Raw genomic sequence first — 23,576 nt, 5'->3', positions numbered from 1 at the left:
ACATTGGCTGATTTTCTGGACCGAAATGCTTGGGCTCCTCAGTTTGAATGAGGGCAGGATTCTTGTTCGAGCATGGAACAGTTCATCTTTATACAAGAGAGCCTTGAAGTCTTCTCACACATTGATAAATTATTCAGATGGTATACACCTTATGTTAGATATGTAGGGATCAAAAGAAAACTTTTTAGTCCTGAAGACAAGGAAGATGAACAACAAACAATACTGTAGACAACCTCAAAGACCTCCATGATGGGGCCAACATTGACATTGTTCCAATTAAAATGTTTTGTACAGGTACCAGGACATGTGCAGCAGGTGAGGGTCTATGAAGCACCCCTAAACATTTTCCATTACTCCAGGAAGACGTCGTCGATAACTCATGGGTGGATGACCATGGCAAAGAACTGTGAAAAAGAAATTTAACATTTCTCATTCCTGAAGAAAAATCAGAAGACGACAAGAGCAGGGTCAAGCCGTTTAAGGGTGCATGTTTGGACACTCTGGACTGTTGCGACAAGGACACGTCTCCTAATACTACTGCTAGCAGTATTATACAGGTAACATACTGCAGCAAAAAGCTAAACAAACATGTGTGTATTGCACTTATACAGATGAATGGAGCAGAAAACAACCTCACACATGCATTGACACGCTGCCCTTCTTTTATATTAAAGGACATAAGGGGGAAATTACGCAGAAGCTTTTTAAGAAAATTTTCGCTGATGCTCAAATGTACATCCTACGTGGTCTTGGTTGGTACCAACGTGTGAGTGCAGTATTCGAGACATTGCAGCAGGTGCTCTACAGATTTGGCTGAGGAACCCTTTTCTCATTGCTTCGCTTAAGCGGTTAGTTAGAGTGGTGGACAGTGTGAGCACTGTAGTTAAGGAATCTCTGGACATCTGGAAGGGGGAACAACACTAAAAACAATGGGGAATGTGTCTAGTCTACTAAACTATGTCAAAAAGAGATACATCGTGTATAAGATAAGAGCACTGTGAAGCTGTTAACAATGCGATATGTGACATAGATAGGATACTATGTTGTTCTAAATTTGACAAACAGACAGAATGTGTTAGAGGAATGACCTCTGGATGGCGTACCATGGTGCAAATGACTGCAGATAAATTTGCAGATGTGAAATCTACTCTACTGGATGCAGCAAATGTTTTTCCTGTGAACAATAATGATTTTCATATGGGGCATGTGTTTTGTTTTTGTACGGAGGCAAGCAAAAACTTAAAAAGGCCATATTTGACACTACTGGAGTTCGGTGCGCAGATTCAGACGTAGAAAACTGGCTCATGAAGCAAGATGCCTATACTCTAAAAAGACGGCTCCAGTGCAAGAGAAACAAGGTTTTAGTGAATTCAATAGACTGGCAATTCCAGCTAGATCTGAAATCTAAAATGTGGCCTTATTTACAAGCCAATAATTCTAAACAATACATAGATATATTGCAGGATTTAGTCACCTCCTACAATCATAGTTATCATCGTAGTATTAAAATGAAACCGATTGATTCAACAAAAGACAATGAAGATATCGTATTTAACAATTTGTATAAAACAAAAGATAAAAGAGTAATTCGTTTTAAATATAAGGCGGGCGATACTGTAAGAATTTCAAAACTATGCGGCCCTTTTAAAAAATGTTATGAGCAAAATTATGCTGATGAATATTTCACTGTAAAGGAATATGTGTCAAGGGACCCTGCTGTTTACAGGTTAAAAGACTATGACGAATATGAATATTACAGGGAACATTTTATGAGCAAGAGATGCAAAAAGTTATTATATATAAAAACAAAACATTTAAAATAGAAAAGATTTTATATAGAAAGAAAAGACAAGGCCGGGACATGGTGTTAGTCAAATGGGTCAGATGGCCAGATAAATTAAACTCTTTGGAAAAACAGGTCATTTGGTTAGCTTAGCAGATTACAAACACACGAATAAATGGACGTGGAGGATTGTTTTGTCACCCTGCCCAGCAACTCCTCTGCATTATTTTACCCGAGCAATACAACAGCAAACTTGAGGCAAGGCAAGGCAAGGCAAGTTTATTTGTATAGCACATTTCAACAACAAGGTAATTCAAAGTGCTTTACATAAAAGCAACAGGGAAATATAAAAAAGTTTAAAAGCAACATAGGCAAATTGAAAAAATACACATTAAAATATAATGTAACATGTCTAAACTATGTATGAATTTTAATAAATTTATGAGAATTAATACCCAATTATGAATTTTAATATTCAGAAAATATTAATACATAAAAAGCTCTCCTTTCGCAGGGGCAACACCGGAGTTGTTATTAACCTAGAGTCTCCAGACCTGTAGGTAGCTTTTAATAATTATACAATTATTCACCAGTGATTAGTTAGTTAATAATCGCTCAATTATCTTAAATCAGTCAGTCAGTCTCATATCTAAAAGGGTAAATTCTCTTGGCAGGGACTAAGAAGTAGGCAATACACACAATTCCTTGGTTACAGAGAATTTATTAACTAACTAAGGTGATATAAAAAGGTGGTTAAATACATAAGAGAATTAAAAAATGGCTAAACAGTGAGAATGGCGGTTCGATTGTGGGAGGACTTGACTCATACAGCAGAGCTACAGAACTAATGAAAGTAAGCTATGAGTTTAGGAGATAAAAAGACAATATTAACACTATGGGACATCCCTGACCACAGAATGCTTCGTTTTGGTCTTATGGTAGGTCGGCGGCCCACGCTAGCTGCCCGATTCCTGGCTTTTTGCTAGGGAATTCTCCGGGGTTCTTCGTGTCTGATTGAAGAAAAACCCTCAAGGGTTGGCCGTCCTCCGCCGGGAAATCGGCTGTTCTTCAGGTGTCTTTGGTTGCCGTTGGCGAGACCACGTGACTTGGTCTGACCTCGGTGAAGTTAGCTCGACAAGCTTAAAAGGGAACTTGGTCGTCTTGAATTAGACTAGTGTAACTTAATGGACTGATAACTTTTAACACAACAAAAGAAAGAAAATAAAACAAGTAAAGTTGCCGGAACTGAGGGACAAATCGATGTCGCAGCACTTCGCGTGTGTAGCTTCAAGCGAAACAAAGACTTTGTTGTGCTGGTCAAATTCTAAGGGCCTTGCCAGGAGAGGGGCACGCCGGGCACGTGCTGAAGTGCCGTTGAAGAGCCCAGAACAAACCGGCAGTCAAGAGGGAAGCGTCCAGAGAGCGAACGACGTCACCCACTTCGAATGTTATCACTCGACTGAATGGGCGTTATCAGTGGTTATCAGCCCCATAGATAAGGGTCAGAAGCGCCCTACTGCACCTACTGGTAGGTTCAGAAGGTCGTTATCATCCATTCACATGGTTAATCACCGATACTAATAGAAGAGAAGACTCCAGATCCTGTCCAACAGGAATCCAGCTCACCGCTGACCGGAAGTCTGCTGGTTAACGGGATATTTTCAAGTAAGACCATTTAAAAGGCGAACATTTTAACGGTGATTAATTAGCCAATATGCGAAAGTAATACAGAAAAAATAGTTTTAAGGTTGTGTGACATGAGTGTTGACAAGAAATAACGGTTTTGCTATTGTGTTTGCTTTACATTATTAGCATGTATGCTTACGTTAGCATTACTAATTATTAGCATGTTTTACGTGACAGCTTATAACAGGTAAATTAAATTAGCTTCAAGTTAGCCTGTAAAAATGACATTTTCCACAATGTAAGATTGTAAAATATTCAAACCCAAACTTTATGGCTGCGCCGGTAGCATTAACGTTAGGCTACATGCAATGGAAAAGTCCAGAGAATCATTTTAAATAACGTTACATTACTAATTCAACCTGACATGTTTGGTCTCTTTGAAAACCTTGGGATCTTGACTACAACGTAAAATAAGTTCATGAGGAGCAAGCTCAATCGGGCTGCACCTGTCACCTGTGAGTGTTAGAAGCTTACAATCATATTCATATTCATACAAAAGAGGAATCCTGCCAATTTATTAGAAATACCTTAGCTCGTATGTGGTGATATTAGGGCTGTGGTGTCTCAGTTGTATATTTGTAAGTGAGCAGTGAGGTAGGCTAACATAAACATGCATTGCTGTCCTCAACATAGAACTTGAAAATAAATACCAAAGCCACAAGTGTGTGTGTGTGTGTGTGTTTGTGTGTGTGTGCGTGTGTGTGTAATATTTCTTTAGGCCCACCTCATTTTTTACGTCTCCTTTTACAGCATCACTTACCAGTTGTGTCTTGTGTGGCAAGTTTGTTTTATTACTTATCATGCAACTATCCAAATTAGGTTTTGGGCCAAGCTGCATAGAGAGTCTGTTTACAAATCTGTCTTGTGCAAGTTTTTTCTCTGTTTATATTTCAGGTTGAAGATGGCCCATAAAGGTAAGCCTTACAGTCGCTAATCAAGAAGCATTAATGTGTTTGAGAAAGACCGTATGGTATGAAGTAAGATTTACCTAAGTGCCACACTAACACTCAACATGTCAAATAAATATATCATTCTGCTGTATTGCTGGTATAAATGCAGTGTTTTTATTAACATTGTTGTTGTTGTACGTAGCGGTCCTGTTTACATCAGGGGTTGTGAAACGAATTTGTAGTATAGTATTTGAAGAATTTCATACATCAGTGTAAGAGTTCTGTGTCTATTGAAGCCTGTTGTACAGGCTTGTTACAATGTAATGGGGTTCACAACCCAAGTGTGAACCAGCGTGTTGGACAGATTGTCTTTGTATGAATTTACTTTAAAAAAAGAGATGCAGACTCCAAAGTTAAGTTTCTGTGCATCTATTTTTTCCCTTAGGCACAATGAACGATATTAAGGGCAAGTGGTCCACATTAGGGAAAGACAAGAAGCAGAAATATTTTCAAGAGGCAGAAGCACTGAGGGCATATGGGCAGGCACAGGACCTTAGCCCTGAGATGAGGGAGCTCAAAATTAAAATGCATCTGAAGAAGCTGAAGTTTGAGGTTTGGAAAGAAGCTTCATATGCTTGACATTAGTGGTATGAGTTGGCACTATAGTAGCATTATAGTTTTTCTGTAGATTCTTTCATCATTTTAAATGAATTCATCCCAAATAAACATTAATATTAATTAAGTCATCAAATGATTACCATACTCAAAGTATGTCATCCAAATGTATGTAATGAGCAATTACATTACATTTACACTCACCTAAAGGATTATTAAGAACACCATACTAATACTGTGTTTGACCCCCTTTCGCCTTCAGAACGGCATTGATTCAACAAGGTGCTGAAAGCATTCTTTAGAAATGTTGGCCCATATTGATAGGATAGCATCTTGCAGTTGATGGAGATTTGTGGGATGCACATCCAGGGCACGAAGCTCCCGTTCCACCACATCCCAAAGATGCTCTATTGGGTTGAGATCTGGTGACTGTGGGGGCCATTTTAGTACAGTGAACTCATTGTCATGTTCAAGAAACCAATTTGAAATGATTCGAGCTTTGTGACATGGTGCATTATCCTGCTGGAAGTAGCCATCAGAGGATGGGTACATGGTGGCCATAAAGGGATGGACATGGTCAGAAACAATGCTCAGGTAGGCCGTGGCATTTAAACGATGCCCAATTGGCACTAAGGGGCCTAAAGTGTGCCAAGAAAACATCCCCCACACCATAACACCACCACCATCAGCCTGCACAGTGGTAACAAGGCATGATGGATCCATGTTCTCATTCTGTTTACGCCAAATTCTGACTCTACCATCTGAATGTCTCAACAGAAATCGAGACTCATCAGACCAGGCAACATTTTTCCAGTCTTCAACTGTCCAATTTTGGTGAGCTCTTGCAAATTGTAGCCTCTTTTTCCTATTTGTAGTGGAGATGAGTGGTACCCGGTGGGGTCTTCTGATGTTGTAACCCATCCGCCTCAAGGTTGTGCGTGTTGTGGCTTCACAAATGCTTTGCTGCATACCTCAGTTGTAACTACTGGTTATTTCAGTCAAAGTTGCTCTTCTATCAGCTTGAATCAGTCGGCCCATTCTCCTCTGACCTTTAGCATCAACAAGGCATTTTCGCCCACAGGACTGCCGCATACTGGATGTTGTTCCCTTTTCACACCATTCTTTGTAAACCCTAGAAATGGTTGTGCGTGAAAATCCCAGTAACTGAGCAGATTGTGAAATACTCAGACCGGCCCGTCTGGCACCAACAACCATGCCACGCTCAAAATTGCTTAAATCACCTTTCTTTCCCATTCTGACATTCAGTTTGGAGTTCAGGAGATTGTCTTGACCAGGACCACACCCCTAAATGCATTGAAGCAACTGCCATGTGATTGGTTGATTAGATAATTGCATTAAGGAGAAATTGAACAGGTGTTCCTAATAATCCTTTAGGTGAGTGTATATATAAGTGATATACAGTCGGCTTTGCTGCTACATTGGCACAATAAGTGCTAAGTAGAATAGGCTCAAATCAAATCAATACGCTATATTTGAGGAATTAGCCTGCTAGTTTCCCATTACAATGTTGACTAAATTATAAAATATAAATCAACGACAAAAACCCTCCCCCTCTACGTGATTAAACGTTATAATTTTGAAAGCATTTCCTGTCAAATCGAACGCTTTTATTTTGTAATTTTTGTGTGTATTTCCTGTCCTGACCGGCCTGACAGAGGAGGTCTGCAGCAGAAGTGGCCTGACAGTGGAGGTCTGCATTTGGACCTTCTTGAATGAAATGGAGCTATTGTTATTAGAACATAACTAATATGGGTTATGTGGTCCTGCAGTTTTGTTAAAAGGGGAGTTGCAGAGCGCCCTCTGGTGGGAAAACTATGCAACACTCACGACATTCGTGAAGGATCTGTCTTTCCTGTTTTAATCATCTTTAATCGCCAATACGGATTTAATTGCAATTAGCTCATATCGTCCAACAATATCAGTAGCTCTACTTGTGGTCAAAAAAAAAACAAACTTTTGGAAAAAAAAGTTTAACCCTTGTTTTATAGAGGCTCTAAAGAAGAATGCACTGACTAGGGTGTAGGAGGAGATGTAAAAAATGTGTTAAAAATAAAAAAATCTAAAATGGCAGAGGTTTTTTGTAGGCGGATCTTAATGAACCCTGGGGGTATTTTGTAGAGTACATTGAGCTGGACTTCTGTGAGAAATTTCAAGTCAATCGGACTTATAAACCTGTAGTTTTGTGCCTCAATTACAGCGCCACCATGTGGCCGATTGGTGTAATATTTCCATGGAAGTACGAGCACATCTGTTTGAGTTACTGTGCCAAGTTTCATGTTTCTAGCTCATTCCAGCTCACGGCAAATGGAGAAAAGCAGACTGTCAACACAAAAACAATCGTTAATATAGCCGCAAGCGGCGATTCCCGGGTTCATACCTTTTTTCGCAATATCGCCTTCAAAATAAGTTCACACGTACGGTTCAACATTGTTATAAAACATATGCTGCAAGATTTGTAACAACTGGACAACCATTTTCTGATCTATAGCTTGATTTGTACCATTCCACATCCAGTTACGATGCATTTAAAGCGCCACCTAGTGGTCGATTTGAATGAAACTTTCAAGGAATATTTCTGGCACTCATGTGGACATATACCTTGAGTTTTTTGATGATTGGACAAACGCTTGCGGATTCTTGTCTATTTATGTCCTGAGCCACACCCTTTACATGTTTATTGGTCAATATCTTGAAAAGGAAAGGAGCTTTCAACAAGCTTTATACAACTTTATATAAGCTAAGGCCAATGATGATCCAGAGAAAATTTGGTGGCAATTGGAGCTACGGTCTAGGAGGAGATGTAAAAAATGTGTTTGCATTATGGCAAGCGGCCATAAAAATCCTGTTTTAATGTGTGAATTATCTGTATGTGTTGGGCAATAGTTCTTCAAATACACTAGTTGACCTTTTCCTTAAAAAACAACTACAGCTTTTATTTGTAGGAGAGCACTGACTGCAAAGAACAAAACATTTACTGGGAACAAGCCCACTCAGGATTACAGACATCACGGAGCATAAATATTCAGTTTAATAGCAAAATGTGATTTTCAAAAAATTCAAAATGGCGGAAAAAAAACTCCAGGCGGACCTTAATAATCCTTGAGGCTTTTTTGTAGAGCACATTGAGCTGCACCTGTGTGAGAAATTTTAAGTAAATCGGACTTACGGTGCAAGGGGCGTGGCCTTTCAAAATTTGCATTTTTAGGCCTTAATTATAGCGCCACCATGTGTCTGATTGGGTTCATATTTCTATGGAAGCTGATGCACATCATTTCCAGTTATTCCCCCAAGTTTCATGTTTCTAGCTCATTCCAGCTCACGGGAATTTGAGCCAGCACGGCAGACAATAAATAATAATAATAACTAAAACACACAAACATAGAAGGGTATGTAAACAATTCCACATCTATAATTTTTGCTGCTAGGTGCATCTTTTTCAGCCTGTAAACAGAGAGAGTGACAGAATAAGCATGTGTATTTTTCGGTATGAACCCTAAATATAGTTATTTATATACGTATATACATACATGTATGGACCAAAACATTCTGCAGTGCATTTTTTGAATTTGCATCTGGGGTGAATTTTAACCAGCAGCAACCAGATGATAACATGATTTCATCTTCACAGTCCGACACCCGGGAAACCACCTACTCTTATTATTATTATATTATAGGAGATGATGAATAGTCTAAATGAGTGTGCTTCGGTTAAAGAGATCCAGCAATTTGGGTAATTTTATAGTTTTCCTAAAACTAATAAGATAATATGATATATCATTTTTATATTTTTATAAAATCACTAAAATCCGTTTGTTTGACAACATTTAGATTTAACTGTAGGTAACCATAGCAACAGCAGCTGCACCTGCACTTCAGGCAATTTCTCTCTCTCTTGTAAAACTGAATATAGCTCAACATTAACGCTAAACTCAACTCACTCTCAAGAAAAGTAAAATGCAACAAGTGGCTGACCGATGGACAGTTTGGTTTCGGGTAAGTAAAACTATATAATACTGCACTTTCAGAGTTATCCTGACATGAAATAAGTTAGCTAATTAAGTTAGCGTTAGCTAAGTTAGTTAGCCTAATTAACTCAGAGCTGAGCAAACTGGGAAACCTGCCATGTCATTAGCATTCATAAAGTTGTTACTACTATGGAAATTTGTTAATAATTTCAGAATTTGCACATTTCCACAGCACTTTGTGTTTATTATTTTAAGACTGCTGAGGTTGCATACTATTGAAATGCTCTGCCACACACAAAAAACATATTGAGCCTGAATTTATCTTCGTCTGAGGGCTGCTTACCAAAAAACAAACCCTCTTACTGTGTAGCTCTTTTGTCTGTTGATGCAGTTTTGATTCTGTATCAGCTGCTGCTACTAAGGCACACTGACATAGCATTTCACTTTAAAGGTTCAGTGTGTAAGATTTAGTGACATCTAGCGGTGAGGTTGCGAATTGCACCCAACTGTCTTGCTGTCTACTGCTCCCCCTCCTCCCCTTTCAAGGAGCTTAGGATAGCTACAGTGGCTGACACAGGACAAAAGTTGTCGTCTTCTGAGACAAAAGAGAGTAATCAGTCAAGATATGTGGTTTCTTTAGGTAGATTAGAAGATAAAACCATGCTATCATCTGGTTGTTTACGTTCACCCCAGATGAAAATTTAAAAAATGCCCTGCGGAATGTTCTTGGTGGATACCTGTATGTATAATTGTAGGCTATATAAATAACTGTATATATTATTTTATTTTATATGTTACCCCATTTTAATCATAGACTCTATATAAAAATATTTTAATATACACTTAATTATATGTTGTGAGTGTAGCATGAAGGAACTACAGATTTTGTTTCGATGAGCAGCCTTGTGCTTTATAATGAAAAATAAACAACCCTGTACCTTGTACCTTGATTTATTAAGAAATGACTTAAGTATTCAGTAAAACCATATGTTATTGCGACTTGGCCACTGACAGATAATGTGGAAAATGTTAGCCAAGAGTGTGAAACACCGTTACTGTTTCTGCACCACAGTCCATTCTAAACCACATATTGAATGAAGTTTATACAAACACTGACAATGGAAACATGTTAATTCTCTGTAGCAATGGATCTTATTGCATTTGTGTTACTAGATCCTCAGAAATATTACACACTGAACCTTTAATAAGGTCAAAGGGCTGAGAAAGAAAACATGGTGCTGTCTGGAGACACTTTTAACTTGTGATGCAAATAGTGAATCAGATTCAGAACAGCAGATTATATTTTACATGTTCAGAAAATCAGAATTATATAATTCAGAAACTGTTTGATTGTTTTTGATTAAACTGTAGGTAACCATGGCAACAGCACCTGCACTTCAGGCCATTTCTCTCTGGGTTGTAAACATGAACCTAGCTCAACAACGCTAAGTTAAACTCACATTCAAAGAAGCTTTTATCATTGCTAAAGCCTAAAGCATGCTGGGAGATGTGGTTGGAAGCAGTAAGTGAATGAATTGTGAAGAGCAGTTGTAGCTGTGTTTTCTAATCACTTGGATGAGTCCTGATCTCTGCGTTGTTTGTGATATGGCAACAGTCCTATCTCTGTCATTTTGCATTGTTAATCCATGGGCATTTAAAATATCTGCCTCTTTTTGTAGGAAGCTGTCAGGAATAGATAACCAGTAGCATCTGTTTTACTTGAGTTGCCCACTCTACTGAATCATCTGCAGTCAGAACACAAGAGATTTATTTTGTCTCTCTGCAAAATCTTGGCACTGCCATGATATATTTTCACAGTACCCTATCCTATCAGGTTATTCATTCATGCAGCTTCTCTAATGTGCTTGTTGTGTTTATGTAGATTCATTAGTGTAAGCTTGATATGAAAGAGAATGTTTGTGTGTGTGTGTGTGTGTTTGTGTGTATAAAAAAAGATATGTGTTTGTGTTTTTTTCCAAGATATTGTTGCACTTACACTTACTCTACCTGTTCACTTACAGAGCTTTATTGAAAAGCCTCTGAGACAGGAGGTGGCAGCAGCGCCGAAGTCGCGCTTTATTCTGCTCCACTACAGTGTGCCGAAAACCCTGTGGGACTGGCTAATTCTTTTTGGCACTTTCTACCTGGCTGTCACCGTGCCCTACAACGTCAGCTTCACGACCACTGATCACACCGCTATAGATGCACCCTTGACTGTCATCACAGACATTGTAGTGGAATTGCTCTTTATTGCAGGTGAGTGTTGAAAGGTGTTACTGTGAAAGACATGGCCCCCTGATTTTTAAGTTCTTGTGCTGTAGCACAACTAATTACTGATCTGAATTATAATAATATTGTGGTGCTTTCAAAAAGTCATTAACATGACTAAAGCTGGTACACTACCCTGTTGCTATTCCATGTTATTCTTTTATATTTTCAGTGTGAATGACAAACATCAACACATGCAAGTGACCCAGTAGGATTGAATCTGAGCTTGAGACATTTGTCATTTCTCCTCACTGTTCTCCGATCTGTTTCATTGTATTTGTCTTTTAATCACGGGGGGGGAAACTTACCTTTAACCTCTGTATTTCCAGACATTGTGCTGAACTTCTGCACCACCTATGTGGACAAGTCAGGGAAGGTTGTGTATGACCCGCGCTCCATTTGCATTCACTACGTCACCACCTGGTTCTTTGTGGACCTGGTTGCAGCCCTGCCCATTGACCTGCTGTATGCTGTGCACATCCCAGTGGTGAGTACAACTAGATGATAATATGTTCACCCGTCTTTTTTTCACTGCCCTCTGCAACAGCTGATGACTTATAAAACATAGCAACTTCCAGACTCCAGAAATGTATAGTGGGTGAGAGAGAGTACGTACCTTGTATTACACAAAGCTGCTGCTGCCTGTCTGTGTGACAAGTACTCCCAAAATTGTGATTTGTTTGAACAAAACAAGTGGCTGCTGTGAAGTATATACAGTCAAAGTGTGTTTCAAAACAGGGCAGAGGGATTTGCTTTCTTTCTCCTTTTCTCACTATGCCCCCCATACTTGCCTCTCCTCTTCAGAGCTCCTTCGTCCACCTGCTCAAGACTATACGCCTGCTACATTTCCTACGCCTGTTTCAGAAATTGGAACGCTACTCTCAGTACAGCGCCTTGGTGCTGATCTTACTAATGTCAGTCTTTACTATGCTGGCACACTGGATGGCCTGTATCTGGTACGTGATTGGACGCATGGAGATGGCAAACAAAAAGACTTGGCACAACGGTAAGTCTGATTGAAGCTGTTGAAGTATGAAGGTCAGGTTTGGTGTTTCATGCTGCAAGGATTTTCTGTAAAGGATAAATGAAGTAACAGTTCAAGCAGAACTACCAGAACCATGTGCCATCATGTGTGCATTGTTTTCACTGTGCCTTCTGACAGGAAATAAATGCACAGTGCTGACTATCCAGACTTGATTCAGTTACCATACGTGAAAAATCCAACAAATAACACCACAGACTAGATTCAACCAATACAGCGAGGAGACATTTATTGTGTCCCCCCTCATGAGATGGTGGCAAACACCATACTCTGGCACTTGAATGAGGAGTGTCTTAAATATATATACACTACCGTTCAAAAGTTTGGGGTCACATTGAAATGTCCTTATTTTTGAAGGAAAAGCACTGTACTTTTCAATGAAGATAACTTTAAACTAGTCTTAACTTTGAAGAAATACACTCTATACATTGCTAATGTGGTAAATGACTATTCTAGCTGCAAATGTCTGTTTTTTGGTGCAATATCTACATAGGTGTATAGAGGCCCATTTCCAGCAACTATCACTCCAGTGTTCTAATGGTACAATGTGTTTGCTCATTGGCTAATTGATGATTAGAAAACCCTTGTGCAATCATGTTCACACATCTGAAAACAGTTTAGGTCGTTACAGAAGCTACAAAACTGACCTTCCTTTGAGCAGATTGAGTTTCTGGAGCATCACATTTGTGGGGTCAATTAAACGCTCAAAATGGCCAGAAAAACAGAACTTTCATCTGAAACTCGACAGTCTATTCTTGTTCTTAGAAATGAAGGCTATTCCATGCGAGACATTGCTAAGAAATTTAAGATTTCCTACAACGGTGTGTACTACTCCCTTCAGAGGACAGCACAAACAGGCTCTAACCAGAGTAGAAAAAGAAGTGGGAGGCCGTGTTGCACAACTGAGCAAGAAGATAAGTACATTAGAGTCTCTAGTTTGAGAAACAGACGCCTCACAGGTCCCCAACTGGCATCTTCATTAAATAGTACCCGCAAAACACCAGTGTCAACATCTACAGTGAAGAGGCGGCTGCGGGATTCTGGGCTTCAGGGCAGAGTGGCAAAGAAAAAGCCATATCTGAGACTGGCCAATAAAAGAAAAAGATTAAGATGGGCAAAAGAACACAGACATTGGACAGAGGAAGACTGGAAAAAAGTGTTGTGGACGGATGAATCCAAGTTTGAGGTGTTTGGATCACAAAGAAGAACGTTTGTGAGACGCAGAACAAATGAAAAGATGCTGGAAGAATGCCTGACGCCATCTGTTAAGCATGGTGGAGGTAATATGATGGTCTGGGGTTGCTTTGGTGCTGGTAAGGTGGGAGATTTGTACAGGGTAAAAGGGATTCTGAATAAGGAAGGCTATCACTCCATTTTGCAACGCCATGCCATACCCAGTGGACAGCGCTTGATTGGAGCCAATTTCATCCTACAACAGGACAATGACCCTAAACACACCTCCAAATTGTGCAAGAACTATTTAGAGCAGAAGCAGGCAGCTGGTATTCTATCGGTAATGGAGTGGCCAGCGCAGTCACCAGATCTGAACCCCATTGAGCTGTTGTGGGAGCAGCTTGACCGTATGGTACGCAAGAAGTGCCCATCCAACCAATCCAACTTGTGAGAGCTGCTTCGGGAAGCGTGGGGTGCAATTTCTCCAGATTACCTCAACAAATTAACAGCTAGAATGCCAAAGGTCTGCAATGCTGTAATTGCTGCAAATGGAGGATTCTTTGACGAAAGCAAAGTTTGATGTAAAAAAGATCTTATTTCAAATACAAATCATTATTTCTAACCTTGTCAATGTCTTGACTCCATGTGTCTATAGGGAGGTTAGATCATAACCTCCCTAATACTCCTGACACAGCTGAAAATCTCTTTCTGACACACACAAACAAACAGACCCAAACATAGACTGTTGCCTTTAGGTCAGGTATCTACCACACAGACACATAAGTAACATGAACCATTATTGTCTCATTGTCTCATCTCCTCCTTCAAGGGTGGCTCTTTAAACTGAGCAAACAGCGGGAAATGCCCTTCTTCAACAGCACGACGGGGGGCCTATCGGGGGGCCCGTCGATGTACAGCTCCTACAACGCTGCCCTTTATTTTTCCCTCAGCAGCCTGACCAGTGTGGGCTTTGGCAATATCAGTGCCAACACCCCTGCTGAGAAGATCTTCTGCATCTGCACCATGTTTGTTGGCGGTATGTCTGACACCAGGGTACACTGTCCCTCTGGCGCAACAGGGCCTCTGTTCAGCACACCAGTGCACAATTCAGCAGGAAGTGGGTTGGATGGCTGTTTGTTGCCGGCTTTACATACCAATAAACTAAAGTGTTTTAGCTAGGCAATTATTAGTGCAACAACCCAGAGGATAATTACTGTGTTCATTTTTATTCATGTCAGAACAAAGCTGTAAATTACTGTGGCCCCTGTGTGGATCATTAAGTAAATAAACAGTAACAAGTCTAGTTAATTGGGTAGTGATCAATATAAAACTATATTTAATTTTTAAGCAGAAAGAGTTTGAAAGTAAAGAGAAATCATTTTTTTCTCGTTGCCAGTTCAAACTGTAATAACCTAAAAACATGTTTCCCAAACTTAGGGTTAGGACCCAAAATGAGTAAAATGCATAACAATGTTGCAACATGTAATACAGGTATGTGAATAAGCATTCTTCTTTGCTGCTCTGGTCTGTTCAGCTCAGATGCTGAGTGAGGTTTTCTCTCTCACCTCTCCCTAACCTGATCTGCTGACATTCATACAGAATTTCTATGTGCGTAGTCTGTAATCTGTCACTGTCGATCCTATGATGTCCAAACAAAAGTACAAGGACAAGTTTATTAAAGTTGGCTTTATTATAGCCATTCAGAAGAGAGAGATGCCTCAGTGTGTAAAATGTGGGGAAGTGCTCAGTAATGAAAGTTTTAAAACGAATAAATTGCACAGGCAAATGTTCCAAATGAAACATTTGCAGTATTGGGGAACGTTCAGACATTTTTCACTGCCCTTGATGATGTGTTGGTTCAATTAGGCACCACATACTTATGTGAATCTGGCATTTTGACTTTAGCATCCCTTGACAAACAAATGCTCGGTATGACCTCAGAACAACACTTTGAAAAACCGAGCCCAGAGTATAGACCAGCTGGCTGAAAACTTTAACCAGCCACTTATTTTCAGGTCGGCATCATTTAAAAAGACATGTTGGTGCTGAGGGATGATGGGAGTTAAGAAAGGGGTGAGACACAGAAAGGAAAATTATTGTTTTTCTTTACTTTTATGAAAAAATAAAAACATTTTATATGCATTTTTAATTCATGGTTTGTCCTTTATCCATTGTTTATAAACGTAGATGTTACAGCAATTCATACAGCAGTATTTTTGTAAATTTGGGTCCCAGGGAGATACTAGATTTCTCTTTTGGGTCTTGAGCTGAAAACGTTTGGGAACCAGTGGCCTAAAATAAACAGCATTCAGAATAAAACTAAATCTAGAAATATAAATATTCAGCCTTTATAGCAACATTTATTGTCTTTTATGCTGTTTGTTTCCTTCTCTCACACAGCGCTGATGTACACCCTGGTGTTCGGTAACGTGAACATCATCATCCAGCGTATGTACTCACGCCGTTCTCTCTACGACACAAGCATGAAGGACCTGAAGGATTTCATCCGTCTCCACCAACTGCCTGAGCAGCTCAAAAATCGCATGCTGGAGTACTTCCGGACCACATGGTCTGTCAACAGTGGCATAGATGTCAACGAGGTAGGAATCCCTTTCATTGTTGTTGACATGTCACATTGTGCTGTCTGCCCTAAAGAAACTTCAGGGCAATGTTTAGATGGCATTTGAGCACTGACAGCCATTGTACAGTCCATGATCAATATATGCTGCTGTAACTGTCAATGATCTTTCACAGCACATGGCCAGTTGACATCCTATTGAAATTTAAAAAGGGTAACTGGAGTCCATTCCTTAATTATCAATCAATGTCACAGCTCATTACATCTGTCACACATCCCCAGCTCCTGCACGACTTCCCTGATGAGCTGCAAGCCGACATTGCCATGCATCGGAATAGGGACATCCTCCAGCTGCCGGTCTTTGCGGGGGCCAGTCGTGGCTGCCAGCGCTCACTCTCCCTCCATATAAAATCCTCCTTCTGCATCCCCGGGGAGTACCTCATCCGTCAGGGCGACGTGCTGCATGCCAACTACTATGTCTGCTCCGGGTCTCTGGAGGTGCTGAACGACACCACGGTGCTGGCAACATTAGGTTTGTCTTGTGGTCAAGTGACTTTTTTTTAACCTCATGTTTAAGGTGTTTATGTGGTACGCCATGGAGAAAGAACTTTTGTTATTGTTTTGATTTTAGAAGAAGGGAACCTGTTTGGGGCTGACCTGCCTGGACTAGACCAGGTGATTAAGACCAATGCTGATGTGAAAGTGCTGACACACACTCACCTTCAGTATATCAGTCTGCGTCACCTGAAAGAGGTGCTGGGTCTCTACCCCGAGTATGCCAGTGTTTTTGTCTCAGGCATAGGCAACCACCTCACCTACAACCTGCGTGAGGGCAGCCAGGACCAGGTACTAAATATACTCTCACACACAGAAAACTGGTGTTGACTTAATGTAGGGTTCCATTTCTCACAACGGTAAACCTGTGATAGGAAACTCTTTCCCCTGATTCCTAACTCGCAACACTTTCATTCAGTATGCTTCAACCTGAGCCGACCAACCCACAAACCTTCATCCAGTGTTTGGGTGTGTCACACCCAAACCCAACAGGAAGCCATTTTGAATTGAATATGAGATCCTTCACCATTTATTTAAAGCCCCCTGCTGTGGTAATTTGCAAAGCTTTTGAGGTTTTGTCAAATGCCGTTGCCATGGCCATGTGCCGATTTTCGATGTTCCAAAATTAAAAAGCGTATTTATAGATTCAAATAAGTAACTGTATCACCTCGGCCACACATTGTCAGATCTTTTCCACACTTCATGTCTGATAAGTGCAGTGTCCGATTTTCAAAGCCGTGTCAGCCAGACATCATTAGCAGAAACTTATTAAGATCTAAAAGACACAGTAATCATAAGTGCCTTTAAAAAAAAAAGGGTTATATTCTACATTGCTCATCAAGCGTTTTACAATGGAAAGGTATTGTTACAGGTAGCATCTAAATTTGTTTTCAACACAAAGTTAACAAGATTCCAATCTTTCAAAATATTTCACTATTCATGTAATTGTTATTCCAGTATTTCCAAATTGCATTCCTGCTTTAATGTGTTTCCATATCCTCAGGGTTTGACAAATCAGACACATTGTGTGCAGATCTTAAAGGTCTTCTCACACAGGAAGCGACACTCTGCCTGTGTAGTCGCTTGGCGCTTTTCATGTGAACAGACAGGCAGCCTATTTAACTTAAGTTAAAATTATACCTGATACATCCAGTTTTGCGGGGATGTTCTGCCAAGCAATTGCCCTCCTGTTGATGTCCTGACTATTACTATAGTAAACAGTGATGATTTCTGGAAACTCACAAATGCCGAGGGTCAGTCTCTCCTTCATTAATTTGTGCTGCGTGTCATGTACATAAAAGTTCAAGACAAGTGCAAGACATGAAAGGCGGACATGCTCGTCTCACGCACACGTGCGGGTGTGTGTGTGAGACAAGCATGTCCGAGCATGAATTCCTGTGTGAAAAGGCCCTAATGCTTCGCCGTATCTCCCAGGGGGACCTCCTGGGTCGCCGTGGCCTTCGTGGGCAGAGCTTATCCCCTACAGCCACCCAAGCCTCAACCTCAGCTGAGGGAGAGTCAGGGGCTCAGCAAAAGCCTTCAGGTCTCAGGTATTGTGAAAGCTGTCATCAGATTCAGTTCATAAAACACAAGTAAAGCAATGCAATATGACAACAATGTACCTTAAATAGAACATCTATTTGGTGTTGACAGCACTGTTTGATTCAGTTTGATGGTGCAGTGTGAGTCTGTACTTTGTGGTGGTGCTATATTACATTTCATTATATTAAACAGTGTTTCTAATAATTCTCCCCCCTCAGTTACACCCTCTATAGTTTATGATACAGTACATTGGCTCAGTCTCAACAGCAAACAGAAGAAATACATTTCCCACAAGCAGACTTTTTTTAAACGGTTGTGTTGGATTGCATTACAGTGTAAAGTTTTTTAGATTAATACTCTGTGCATGTCATAAATATTTTTTTTTATTTTATTAGTAATTATCATCACATAATATGCAACATTCTAAGTGTTATGAGTAGCATGGTAGTGTCTTTCCTTCCTCTTAAACACTGTGGTCCCCCCCCTCAAACAACCCTCCTCTACTTCATATCTTTCTTTGTATACCCAGTTTCAACCTGATAAACATCTTATTTGGTTTTATATTAACCCCAGCTTCATTCCTCTTCACACCTCCCACCAGGGTTGTAGACGTCGAAGTGCATGGAGACATGTTCCATTTGAACGCGGAGCACACCGGGCCTAGAGCCAGTACAGGGGGCAGCACCCAAGGTAGGCTAAACTGCCACCAGCTGTGAGGGGCACCTGAATGCCAGATGGCTTGAGGTGAACTCAGTAGCTCAAATGATGGATACGACAGTGGTGACCTGTCTCCTTCTGGGGAATTATAAGAGCGCAGAGGAATGAAATAACAGCCAGCTGTTCAAAGAGTCAGAGAACATGTTAAAGGTTCAGTGTGTTAAGTTTTAGTGGCATCTAGTGGTGAGGTTTGCAAATTGCAACCAGTGGCATAGTTACCGTTCCCCCCTCCCTTTCCAAGCTCACAGGAGAAGCTACGATGGCCGACACGTTCTGTCAGCTCTTGTGCTAAATAATACGTGTGGTCCTCCATTTGTCCAAATTTCACTTCTCTCCTACTACTACTTCTTCTTCTTCTTCTCCTCCCCCTCTTCTTTGTACGTATTCAGCGTAGTGATGAAACGCGCTCTGTAAAGCAGTTTGTCTGTTGGGTAGCGCAACATGGCAACTTCCATGTAAGAGGACCTGCGGAGTATGTAGATAGAAATGGCTTATTCTAAGGTAATAAAAACATAACTGTTCATTATGTATAGTTATGGATATTATATTGCCTTATTGACAGTAGATCCTCCTCAATATTACACACTGAACCTTTAAAGGACAAGCAGTGTACAGGTGATCTGACCTGAGCTTTCACTGGTGATCAGTCTGTGATGAATATGCAATGCAGTTCAGTTAAAGTCTGACTCGTTTACTTTACTATAATGAGCGCTCTGGCAATAGAGATGCACAACAGCACACAGTACAGCTTGCTCAGGGCTCAGAGTGTTTCTAAAAACTGTGGAGTAGGATGGACCTCCTGATGATTTTTTTGGTTTGGTCCAACAGCACTTGTCAGCAAAATATCACATGAATATCCACCCCTGATAGACACTGTGCATACATGCATGCATGTACACTCACCTAAAGGATTATTAGGAACACCATACTAATACTGTGTTTGACCCCCTTTCGCCTTCAGAACGGCATTGATTCAACAAGGTGCTGAAAGCATTCTTTAGAAATGTTGGCCCATATTGATAGGATAGCATCTTGCAGTTGATGGAGATTTGTGGGATGCACATCCAGGGCACGAAGCTCCCGTTCCACCACATCCCAAAGATGCTCTATTGGGTTGAGATCTGGTGACTGTGGGGGCCATTTTAGTACAGTGAACTCATTGTCATGTTCAAGAAACCAATTTGAAATGATTCGAGCTTTGTGACATGGTGCATTATCCTGCTGGAAGTAGCCATCAGAGGATGGGTACATGGTGGCCATAAAGGGATGGACATGGTCAGAAACAATGCTCAGGTAGGCCGTGGCATTTAAACGATGCCCAATTGGCACTAAGGGGCCTAAAGTGTGCCAAGAAAACATCCCCCACACCATTACACCACCACCACCAGCCTGCACAGTGGTAACAAGGCATGATGGATCCATGTTCTCATTCTGTTTACGCCAAATTCTGACTCTACCATCTGAATGTCTCAACAGAAATCGAGACTCATCAGACCAGGCAACATTTTTCCAGTCTTCAACTGTCCAATTTTGGTGAGCTCTTGCAAATTGTAGCCTCTTTTTCCTATTTGTAGTGGAGATGAGTGGTACCCGGTGGGGTCTTCTGATGTTGTAGCCCATCTGCCTCAAGGTTGTGCGTGTTGTGGCTTCACCAATGCTTTGCTGCATACCTCGGTTGTAACGACTGGTTATTTCAGTCAAAGTTGCTCTTCTATCAGCTTGAATCAGTCGGCCCATTCTCCTCTGACCTCTAGCATCAACAAGGCATTTTTGCCCACAGGACTGCCGCATACTGGATGTTTTTCCCTTTTCACACCATTCTTTGTAAACCCTAGAAATGGTTGTGCGTGAAAATCCCAGTAACTGAGCAGACTGTGAAATACTCAGACCGGCCCGTCTGGCACCAACAACCATGCCACGCTCAAAATTGCTTAAATCACCTTTCTTTCCCATTCTGACATTCAGTTTGGAGTTCAGGAGATTGTCTTGACCAACTGCCATGTGATTGGTTGATTAGATAATGGCATTAATGAGAAATTGAACAGGTGTTCCTAATAATCCTTTAGGTGAGTGTATATATGGATAAATGCAGTACTTCCACATACTGTATGTGTAACTTGGCATCCTCTGGAGTCACAAAGAAATCTTGTTTCATATTAATGCTGATAAATCCTGAGTTGTGTGCTAAGTCCGAATGTTTTCTCCTCCTCATTTGTCCAGACTCCACTCAGGCTGATGAGGTCAGACGGAGCATCAGTCAACTCTACAACAAGGTAAGGTACAGCCTCCAACCTAAAAATGAAAGGACCAAAGATAATGTACAATCCACATTTTGATGACAACCTAGCTCGTGTTTTCTCTACTTTCTTTCCTGTTTGCGTCAGTTATCTCAGTTTTTGTCCCTTTAGATTTCACTACTGCAGAGGAGATTTTAAAATGCTTTGGTTCTCTTTTGGGAAGTCATCAGAAAATGATATCTGGACATGAGTCTCGGATTAAACCTAAAAGACAGAAGCTGATTCATTTGTCTAATCTCTGTGCGGGGATTTAAATTGGGCAGAATAGAACAAGGTGTACTGTAATTGACCACATTTTCTCTTAATAGTACGACTAAACTGTGTATGCTCTCTAACCAGATGAGAACACTAAACCAGGGAGTATCTGAGCTCACCCGGGGGATACACCACCTGATGGATGTCCATACCCACGGATCTGTGCATCACGACGAAGCCTACCTTGCCTCATACCGGTATGGTGTCCAAATGCCAATGGCTCCTGGGAGCCATGACGGCCACATCCACCAAATTGTCCCACCTGCTGGCCACTGGAGCCACAGTGGAGCTGCTGAAACCCAAACAGAGACCCACTTAAGGCCTGATGGTGATGAATCCTCTTGCTTTTTGTCCTGTGCCCCTACAAGCACATCCACACACAGCCGGCTGGACTCGTCTTCCAGTTCTTACTGCTCAATCTTAGAAATCGAGGAGCCACAGCTCTTACTCCACCCTGTGTCTGCCTCTCCATCCATGTTGCCAGACCATCCTTGTGATCAGATGCTCTCGAGCCCCACCTTCCACTCTGCGACCCATCTGCCATAGGACACACCAGTCTGGAGTGCCTCCATGGAAACCTGTTGATTGTGTACACAGATATGTGTACACAATATGCTTTTCTTTTTGATACATTTTCCTGATAGCACATTACATTTATCCGCTTTTATTCAAAGCGATTTAAAATATCTATTTGTAAGTCGCACCCCACTGGAGCAACTACGGGGTTAAATGTCTTGCTCAGGGACACATTGGTGAATGAGTCACAGTGGGAACTGAACCCTGGTCTTCCACACCAAATTTATGTGTCTTATCCACTTTACCATCGCCACCCATCCATAACACTTCTGAAATTTTACTGAAGTCATGAGTATTAGTACTTTTCTTCAGTAAAGGATCTGATTTCCTCTTCCACCACTGGTCAGGTGGAGAGCCTGCAGCGGCTCTTCTGTTTGTCATGTGTCCACAGTTTGCTTTGTTCAGTATGATTTTGTTGAGGTATAAGTTGTTGGAGTAATACATCCATATATTCTTTGAGGCAGTTATTCAAACTTGAAGTATTTTTAGCTGCCTTTCTTCTTATCTATGCCTGAAGATTAAGATTCACTGTCTATTTCTTTGTTTCTATATGTTTTTATTCTTATAAATCCCACCTATTTCTTTTCATGTTGTATTTTATGTATGTATTCTAACTGTTCATCTGCAGCTTTTGATGTCTTTGGATAGGATAAAGTTGTTTCCAGAAGATAAACTCTTTGCTCCTCGTTTCTTTAGGATAGGAGGATCCGGGTCCATACAGCTCATCTTCTCCTCTGTCTTTGAATTACTCAGAGTCAGAAAAAGTTTATAAGAAAATTTCCCCGGCTCTGTAGGGTACAGCTGAAATCACCTTGATTTCCATGGCGCTGTGCTACTTTCTGACTCATAATACAATATAATGATACAATTATTAAAATGAGCACACAGGTTATGAAAGTTTGTATATCACTAACATTCAGCATTACAATGTTTCAGATCATCTGCTCATTTCCACTGTAGCTACCCAACACACCTGTCCTTACTGCAGTTAGCTTTATTATTAAATGTCACCTTTGCTGGTGCTCAAACTAGTAAGATCATATACATAAAGTGTGAAAAGCACGTCATCCTTTCAGTTATAGGAATCTTTCTGTGGGTTCATTTTCATGTTTCATGTTAAGAGTAGTCTATTTAAAGCTGTTTGTCATTGAGACCAATGGGCGCTTCCTACATAATTTGCAGCTGACTTAATAAATTGAAATTAATTTAAAAATTTCACAACATGTTTTGTGGAGAGCTGCATGAAATGTAATTGTTTGCTAGCAGTGTCTCTGGGCCAACTTTCAATTCAATTCATTTAAACTTCAGTCCAATACAACAACAGCAATGTCTAAGTCCAGATGTTACTTCATTTACATCTCTTAGCTACTCCAACCAACCACTCTCTTCAATCTGTTGAGGGTTGGACTTCCAAACGGGTCACTGTAAGCTTCAGGTGGGAGTGCAAGGCAGACAAGAGGCCCTTCAAAGAGACAGTAATGAAACATGAACAATATGGATTTAATGTCCATTTTAGCCCCATTAAAATAAATGATGTTAGCAAGAAGAGCACAATCCCTACTTTTTGACCATCAAAACATTAAACAGTTTTCTCTGATTTCTTGTTCTGAATA

General features: G+C 40.7%; 1 protein-coding gene across 1 annotated transcript; it reads left to right on the top strand.

The window, feature by feature from the left end:
- Positions 1-8,893: 8,893 nt before the first annotated feature.
- Positions 8,894-22,636, top strand: LOC119889773 (potassium voltage-gated channel subfamily H member 4-like). Its single transcript, XM_038700586.1, has 12 exons — positions 8,894-8,988; positions 10,982-11,216; positions 11,558-11,715; positions 12,033-12,234; positions 14,273-14,479; positions 15,844-16,043; positions 16,304-16,553; positions 16,653-16,867; positions 18,011-18,126; positions 18,720-18,808; positions 21,056-21,108; positions 21,472-22,636. Exons 1-12 carry the CDS (start codon positions 8,950-8,952, stop codon positions 21,931-21,933), a joined length of 2,226 nt encoding a protein of 741 aa, XP_038556514.1. The 5' UTR covers positions 8,894-8,949; the 3' UTR covers positions 21,934-22,636.
- The last annotated feature ends 940 nt before the right edge of the window (positions 22,637-23,576 follow it).

Source organism: Micropterus salmoides, unplaced genomic scaffold (assembly GCF_014851395.1).
Source record: "Micropterus salmoides isolate LMB-PRFRI ecotype aquatic unplaced genomic scaffold, ASM1485139v1 Ms_hic_scaffold_10, whole genome shotgun sequence".
Taxonomy (NCBI): Eukaryota; Metazoa; Chordata; class Actinopteri; order Centrarchiformes; family Centrarchidae; genus Micropterus; species Micropterus salmoides.
The sequence above is the reverse complement of the archived record's forward strand: the minus strand, read 5'-3'. Positions and strand labels throughout refer to the sequence as shown.

Coding starts and splice junctions, on each gene's coding strand:
- LOC119889773 (XM_038700586.1), top strand. CDS start 8,950: ATGCAACAAGTGGCTGACCGATGGACAGTTTGGTTTCGG. Junction 16,868..18,010: donor GTGAGGGCAGCCAGGACCAG/GTACTAAATATA, acceptor CGTATCTCCCAG/GGGGACCTCCTGGGTCGCCG. Junction 18,127..18,719: donor CAAAAGCCTTCAGGTCTCAG/GTATTGTGAAAG, acceptor ACCTCCCACCAG/GGTTGTAGACGTCGAAGTGC.